This window comes from Ascaphus truei, chromosome 7, assembly GCF_040206685.1.
Source record: "Ascaphus truei isolate aAscTru1 chromosome 7, aAscTru1.hap1, whole genome shotgun sequence".
NCBI classification, from domain to species: Eukaryota; Metazoa; Chordata; class Amphibia; order Anura; family Ascaphidae; genus Ascaphus; species Ascaphus truei.
The window spans coordinates 46,533,459-46,541,491 of record NC_134489.1 but is presented as its reverse complement, the minus strand read 5'-3'; the positions used below and the strand labels follow the sequence as shown (position 1 = coordinate 46,541,491).

Sequence of the window (8,033 nt, the reverse complement as noted above, 5' to 3'; positions counted from 1 at the left end):
GGGTCGTATTTATTGAAAAAGATTCAGGGAGCTTGCTTATTAAACAGGGACTGTTGGCCATGATGTGTAAGGCTGGTGCAAAAAAAAAAACCAGCACTGAATTATTGAAAGTATGGTATTTCCCTTTACCCTGGTAAATCTGTTGCTGAGGTTTTGCAGCCAGGAGACTTTCAATAATAAACTGCCTCCTATCCCTAATACATTTAGCCTTCTCTCTCTCCTTGAAAATAAATCTACTGTGATATTAATGTATGATAGAGCTATACCTTTTCAACTATGAAAAATTTATTTATTTCGGAGTGCAAAATATATTAACTGGTTCCCATCAATAATTGTAGTTTATGACTCCACTCCACTGTGTTGCAGGAATCTCCCGTTTATCATTGTGGATTAGTACGCAACTGGGGAATCCCACGATACCAATATTTATTCCATGCTAATGATTTGCAGATGTTGTAAGATATATCTTCTCGAGGAATAAGAAGCTCTGTGAAGAGCTGGATGTTCATTGCTTTTTTTTAAACCCCTTCAGGGCTAACAGGGATTAAACAAGTAGCCAGCAATCACTGTTCAGAGAGGCTCTGGCTGAGTCTTTGTCTTTATTATTAAAATAGTTACAAAACTCAATGTGGTGACACACACCATATTCTCAGTCCAGCTCAGCGAAAGAAAGCCAGCTTCTCCTTCAGCCATTCCTCTGTGAGGTCAGTCGTGTTTCTGATCTCAAATACCTGGTTAAAAATCAAAACAGAGAGAGACACAAGCAATGAGCCACACTTCACATTAACTAGCAATAATAGTAACTTGTACTGTAATACAGTAACAGTCGGTCTAGGACATTTTTACGCAGTCGTTTCACTGCCATTGTTCAGCTGCCGCCACTGCACCACCTGGATAGTTGGCCACAGGAACTGTTCACCGCCGCAGGTAATACGTCCTCTAAGCCCTTACCCTAAAAACCTTAACCCGGTAACTCCTTACCCTAAAAACAGTTTACCCCTTACCCTAAAAATCCTAGCCTGAACTCCTTACCCTAAAAACCTTAAGCCGTTAACCCCTTAACCTAAAAACCTTAACCTGTTAACAACCCCTTACCATAAAGACCTTAACCCCTTAACCTAAAAACACTAACTTTAACTCCTAATTGTGACGTAAATCACCTACCTCAGGGCCAAAATGGCCAGTGGCTAAATGGCGATGGCCAACTGTCTCTCGGTGGCAGAGGCAAACGGCTGCATCTAAGCGGTAGCAGCAGTCGGGAGTCTATTCATTAACGACTCTCGGCAGCAAAACAAGTGCAAAAATACTGCACAGAATATATCAAAGAAAGAAATCTCAATGGTTTTAAAGGAAGTGTTTTTTCCTTGATAAATATGGTATTTTTGGGGGCCCAGTTGGCAACATCCAAGGAGAAAAACTGAAGAAAATAGTATCATTTTCTTCTTGTGTCTCTTGTTGCTAAGGATATTTTCTCTATTTTTTTTCTCCATGCTTATCATCTTGTGATTTGGGGGTGTCAGGATGTGTAGCTAGGGGGAAGTTAGGTGATACATGGATTATAATGTGATGTGTGCGCTGCACAAGGGGTTAGAAAAACATGGCCAGATCATATTAGAAGGTCAGTCACATTTCTCTGCACTGTGAGGTCTCAGCACCTTGGTTAGCTCAGCAGTCTGCACCAGCCTGTTTTTGCTCCCTGCGTACATCATTTGCTGTTCTGGTTTGCAACCTGCGCAGAACACAAAAACACCTTGGAATGGGGAGCAAGAGTAGACATTGGAAACCTCCCTTCCTGACACTCACTCCTTTCTGTAGCTTGTACCCAGTTCTATCTTGAGGGTGCAAGGTGGCCCTAAATAAACAAACTCTAATTTGCGGGAGAGTCTGCTCTGGGAGGTTTAACATCGCTAAAATAGGGAGTGTTTCTAACCAAATGAACGTTATGCTGTTATTGCTGAATTGTCTGCATTGTTCCTGTTTTCTTATTCAATCTTGAGTAAGATTAAATAAGGCCATTTTTAACTCAGGAGACTGGCTGGATCTCACATGGCTGTCTGTGTGTGAGTGTGGATGCAGGGAGAACCATTCTGCTCTATGTCTATCGGTGTATGTATGTGTTTATGCAAAGGTGTGTGTATGCATGAGTTAATGCTTGTAAAAATCTGTGCATATTTACAGGAGTGATGAGTGCAAGCAATATGATATTTGTTTTGCCTATTACTGCTCTGTAACTGGCCCCTGACATCTGTTTCCCCCCTGTGGACAAAGGATACCCCAGCCCCACTAGTATTTATATATAGAAGGAAGGGTTTGTTGCCATTTCCATCTGTATTCTTTGATTTTTATGCAATGGATGACAAAGTAGTTTGGTTAACAATAGCTGTACAGTATGTATAGTAAAGAGGCCTGAAGGAGACTAGAGACTTGGGTAGTGACCATGTGACAGCTGTGCCCATGGCCACGTGTGTGACACAAATCCATCTCTAGAGCAGGCAACTTCACCCAGGTGGAAAAGTCACTCACCCACTGGGCTAGAGAAGATGAAGCAGAGGGGATATGAGATCCTCCCGTCTCCATGTACATACTTATAACTGTACACCAGGAATGTGAACGGAAGTCAAGGAAGATACTGAGTTGAGCACAGCCTGCCTAGTCCATATATAAGAAAAAATGTGCTTCGTGTCCTCCGTACCCCCCATTCCTCCCACGCAAAGCCCCAGACCTACTTACGATAAAGATAGAGCACTTACCATGCAACACCTTCTCTACCTGTTACATATTTGTTTTATAAGTTACAAAGTAAAGTTTTAGCAAAGTACTGTGTTGCCTCAATTGTAATAAGGACGACAAAGGCTTAACTGGAACCTCTCTGAGAAGTGATTGTTGGTTACCAGTTTAGGTGTGAACAAGATCCCTAATCTGGGGATTTCAATCATTTGTCTTTTTTTTCTGGACCCAGACATGACAACATAATGCTGACTGTTCAGATCCTTTCAGTAACAATGTATGATGACTCAATGCAGCATGTCATGTCTAAGGAAAAAAAGTGTCATGTCAAAAATGGCCATGCAACGTGTAATGATGCTAGCCCAACTCTGGTCTGTTTTCTTACACCAAGCATACAGTATAAGAGTCCAATTCAGAGCTGGGTTTTCAATTCCATGGCCTGGTGTTCCATTGTAAATATACATTCTCTGGCCCTCGGCTCTCTCCCACCCTCAACCATTAAGGATATCTAGGCTGGCGTTCTGGGAGTTCATTCTGGAGGTCATCTGGAGAAATATCCTGCAAGACAAAAGCCCCAAACAGTCCTGTGTTTTTCTGTCCTTCTGAGTATTTCCCCTGCAACAGAGGTTCTTATTGTATACGCTGTAAAGATTTCATCTCCATTCATTAGAATGGGGAAGATAGCCTCACAGCATATTAAATAGATACCAGAGAGAGGAGTGGTGGAATCTTAAAACAGAGGAGTATCACCTACCTCATACTCTTCCTCCAGGATCACTAGCTGCTTTTCCTTGTCAATCTTCACTGGAAAGTCAGACAAGAAGATGTATATTTAGGGACCTTGACACATTGATACTGTACCTGAACATCTGTGCATATTTATATGGCTCTGCCATTGCCAGCACTGTCTTACATACCGTTGTGCCCCTAATTCTAACACTGTTGCATGGCATCCTGCTGCAACTCTCCTCTCAAAAGTACACAGAACTCCCTTACACACAACACTAAAGCTCCCTTAATTACAGCGTCTTACACTGCATTTACAGCTCCCTTAATTACAGCATCTTACACTGCCTTTACAGCTCTCTTAATTACAGCATCTTACACTGCATTTACAGCTCTCTTAATTACAGCATCTTACACTGCATTTACAGCTCTCTTAATTACAGCATCTTACACTGCATTTACAGCTCTCTTAATTACAGCATCTTACACTGCATTTACAGCTCTCTTAATTACAGCATCTTACACTGCCTTTACAGCTCTCTTAATTACAGCAACTTACACTGCATTTACAGCTCTCTTAATTACAGCATCTTACACTGCATTTACAGCTCTCTTAATTACAGCATCTTACACTGCATTTACAGCTCTCTTAATTACAGCATCTTACACTGCATTTACAGCTCTCTTAATTACAGCATCTTACACTGCATTTACAGCTCTCTTAATTACAGCATCTTACACTGCCTTTACAGCTCTCTTAATTACAGCATCTTACACTGCATTTACAGCTCTCTTAATTACAGCATCTTACACTGCATTTACAGCTCTCTTAATTACAGCATCTTACACTGCATTTACAGCTCTCTTAATTACAGCATCTTACACTGCATTTACAGCTCTCTTAATTACAGTATCTTAAACTGTGCCCCATTACCAACCTAAGCTCGGAGCTCACAAAATATTTCTTAGGCCGTGATTATACAGAAAACTGCAGACCGTGTGACGCTGTGTGGCTCAATAACAAATTGGTACAATACAATGAATGTGTACATACCTAGCTCGACACACACACAGACTGGAACTGCAGGGCAGGAGACAGGAGAAAAAACATGGGATTTTGTTCTCAGCAGGCGACGGCCGCCTCACGTGAGCGGTTCAGCCAATGAAGGCAAACCGCTCAATGCCACGCCTCCGCCATGCCTCCCTGCCTCCTGCCTGCAGTTCACATGCCGCTTTGTCGGATCACATTTATGACATGGTGGATTGCGCACACGCCCATCCGGAGCTGGTGTAATCGTAGCCCTACTCTTGCCATGAATATGGCAGGATGTCTCTTTCCATGTTCCCCAACAGACAGCACATAGAGTGGCCTGTGTATGCATGTGTGTGACTCTCTGGCACATGCAATCTAAACGTCTGCCACTTACTCAGAATGGCTGCATTGTTTGTCTCTTTACGAAAACGAAATTTCCTTAACTTCTCCTTCAGTTCTGGATCCACATCACACACCACCAGGGAGTCTGACTGCAGAAATGAGTGATGGAAAGAAAGTGGGAGATGGAATGAGAGGGTGGAATATGAAAAGGGCACCTACTGATATTACAGATACAGCTTGTTAGAGGTGAAGGGCCCCAGCTTATGTAAATATGACAGAATCATATTTAGATACTTGCTTTTCCTAAATAGATACAATTTTATTTTATGTATAAAGGGACACTGATTCTTAGTGATTCTCTGAGCATCAGTATATCAAGTACATTCTCTGCTCTCTTGTCCCATGTGAGTAAGCATACAATTTACAGGGAAGTTACCAGAAGATTAAGCAGTTATCAGACTCATGTTATGATGGAATGTATCCAAATCTGTGTCAATTTATGTTTTAACCATATTCCATACACTGTATGTGAAAACTCGACACCAAGTCCAGCTTGGCACAAACTCCTCTGGCTAACGATTTGAGTAAGTTGTTACACCAATGGTTTGGAAACTTTTTTTGGTTTCTTCTGTCACTCTACTACTAAATCTCTAATGCTTGCCAGCATTCTCTCCCTTCTTGACTACTGTAACCTTCTACTGTCCGGCCTTCCTGCCTGTCACTTGTCTCCCCTTCTATCTATCCTAAACGCTGATGCTAGAATCACTTTACTCTCTCCTAAATCTGTCTCAGTGTCTCTCCTGCTGAAATCCCTCTCCTGGCTTCCTATCAATTCCCGTATTACACACAAAATTATCCTCTTCACTTTTAAGGCTATATACACTTCTGCCCCTCCTTAAAACTCAGCCCTAATTTTTCTCTATACACCGTCCCGACTCTTGCGTTCTACTCAAGGATGTCTTCTGTCTATCCCTTTTGTATCTAAAGCCCTCCCCCACCTAAAACCTCTCTCAGTTACTTCCCCATACTTCTGGAATGCCCTTCCCCTCACTATCCGACTAGCACCCTCTCTCCACCTTTAAAGCTGCAGTTCAAAAATGTTCATTCAATATGTGCATCAATACAACCTACACACTGACAAGTGATTAGCTACATTGCTGATCAATCCGTCCTCCTGTAATCGATCGCTGAAATTCGGCTGGGGGTTCCCTAAATGCATTTTGGGTAATCTTAGGCTGCACTGACAGTCAAAGTTCTGTGAGGAAGATCATGTGACCAGGCAGGCACAAGATTCGATCGGTTCACTGCTAGAGAGGGCTGGGCTCAAAAAGGTGATGCTGTTTCATAAGAGGGAGTGTGACTTTGTATATGGTCGCTATCGGAACAAAAATGCCTGTTACATTAGAATACATTAAAAATGTATTTTAAATTGTTTATTTTTAAAAAAATTTAAATGCTACAAGTATTTTTTCATAGTACAGAACTGATTTATTAAAAAAAAAATACACATGGAGGATATTGCTTGAACTGCAGCTTTAAGATCCATCTTAAAATACACCTCTTTAACTAAGCATATGGGTTTCTCCATGGCTGATACTATACACCTCATACATAAACCTTGGCCCCTTATAGATGCACTTGCCAGAACACCCTCCTACTGTCTCTTACATTCTTCCTACTTACCACTTAGATTGTAAGCTCTTCGGAGCAGGGACTCCTTTTTCCTAATGTTTCTTTTGTCTCAAGTGCTTTTTCCGATTATGTGTTATATTATTATGTCACATGTATTAATGCTGTGAAGCGCTATGTACATAGATGGTGCTATATATTTAAAAAAAAAGATATTCATACATTAAGGAACTTATAATTATATTGTGAAATTCTGGGGACCCAACCCTCTCTAATAGCGTGTCTGAAAACAGATGTATTATAAATTCTTCTGTATTTGGTGCAATTTTCAAATGACATGAAAATTGCAAGAACCCCTATAGGGATGCCCACGTGAAAAACACTGTTACACATATGCTCATTATGTTATTACCCAGAATTCCTGGCTGCAGTGGAGGCATTGTATGCTAAGTCCTCGTTCAGGGTGCCTGCTTCGCGACGTGCGCGCGCACGTTCGAAACAAAGTATTTAAAGTCAATATCAGTTGTCAGGGTAGAAGCTACCCTGTCGCCGAAGTATGGAGTTGACGCTTGCTAGTTTGCATAAACAACTCAAGTTGTTTTTTCAAGCTGCAGCAGCGTCACTGGTACTTCGGCAGCCAATGAAATCATTCTTGAAAATGGTTTGAAAAGAGCAACACCCATCCCTAAGCTGAGTTCTGTGGACCCACCTCCTCAACGCTAGCAAAGGTCTGCTGGGGATGATGTGCACACATCGCCCAGCAGACTGACGCACGCACACGCTGACACGTGCCCTCCACCTCCTGTCTCTGCCACCCTGAACGAGGCCTTAGAGATAATGGTGAAAGGCAGAGTTGCAGATCTGTCTGAGACATGTGAATGTGCTCACAAATGTGGTACAGCTATTTTACAAAATTCTTATAGATGTAAAAAAAAAGAACATTTTGTTCTATCTTCACATTTCCCCTGTAGTCCACAACTGATTACAAAATAAATGAGATGCACAAGACACTGCACTCAAGCACTGAAAAAGCACAAAGACAAGATTCCTCTTACCATCCTGCAGGGCGTCTCCTTTGTGACTGTGTTCCTAGTTTTTTATGTGTGTACCTCCTGCCTCAGATGACAGCAGGATGTGAATCTGCACTAAGATACAGCAACTTCTTTTGGGGGATGGGGTGGCTAGGAAGTACAGAAGGAGTGGAGAGGTTGTTTTAGGTTCTGCATGATGATACTCAGCCACCAATGCTGTATCAGGAATGAGCTTTCAAGTGAGGGCCTGAACAGAGAAACTGCTCTTTGAAACTGTTTCACCACCACATCCTGTTATGAAAGTGCTGAGTGAACAGATTGTAATTCAGCTGAAAAGGAACATGAGACAGAGAGCAGGTACTGTATCTGAAGAAGGAATCACACGATGACAGGCACAACAGCATGAACATTTATACCCACTATGGGATCCTGATCTTGACGGAAACTTTAATCTCTAATAAACCATGTTTTGTTTTCATAGTATGTCACATTTTTGGTGTCACACTGGGCAGTTTCACAATAAAAAAACACTCGAGTTTAAGCCA

General features: G+C 41.8%; 1 protein-coding gene across 2 annotated transcripts; it reads right to left on the bottom strand.

The window, feature by feature from the left end:
• Positions 1–585: 585 nt before the first annotated feature.
• GMFG (glia maturation factor gamma) lies at positions 586–7,723 on the bottom strand. Of its 2 annotated transcripts, none has more exons than XM_075608237.1 (7): positions 7,513–7,723; positions 4,881–4,977; positions 3,482–3,531; positions 3,236–3,342; positions 2,524–2,606; positions 1,656–1,729; positions 586–731 (listed from the first exon to the last, which is right to left on the bottom strand). In XM_075608237.1, the coding sequence occupies exons 1-7, from the start codon at positions 7,513–7,515 to the stop codon at positions 660–662; spliced, it is 486 nt and encodes a 161-aa protein (XP_075464352.1). In that variant the 5' UTR covers positions 7,516–7,723; the 3' UTR covers positions 586–659. The 2 variants fall into 2 exon arrangements, with proteins under 2 accessions (XP_075464352.1, XP_075464353.1); XM_075608238.1 differs by having other exon boundaries at positions 3,236–3,285; positions 7,513–7,714.
• Between the last annotated feature and the right edge of the window lie 310 nt (positions 7,724–8,033).

Bases quoted from the DNA above. Each gene is read 5' to 3' on its own strand.
- GMFG (XM_075608237.1), bottom strand. The intron at 3,343-3,481 runs GTAGGTGATACT...CCTCTGTTGCAG, and splicing joins TCCTGGAGGAAGAGTATGAG to GGGAAATACTCAGAAGGACA. The intron at 2,607-3,235 runs ATATCCTTAATG...ACTTCCGTTCAC, and splicing joins CTCCCAGAACGCCAGCCTAG to ATTCCTGGTGTACAGTTATA.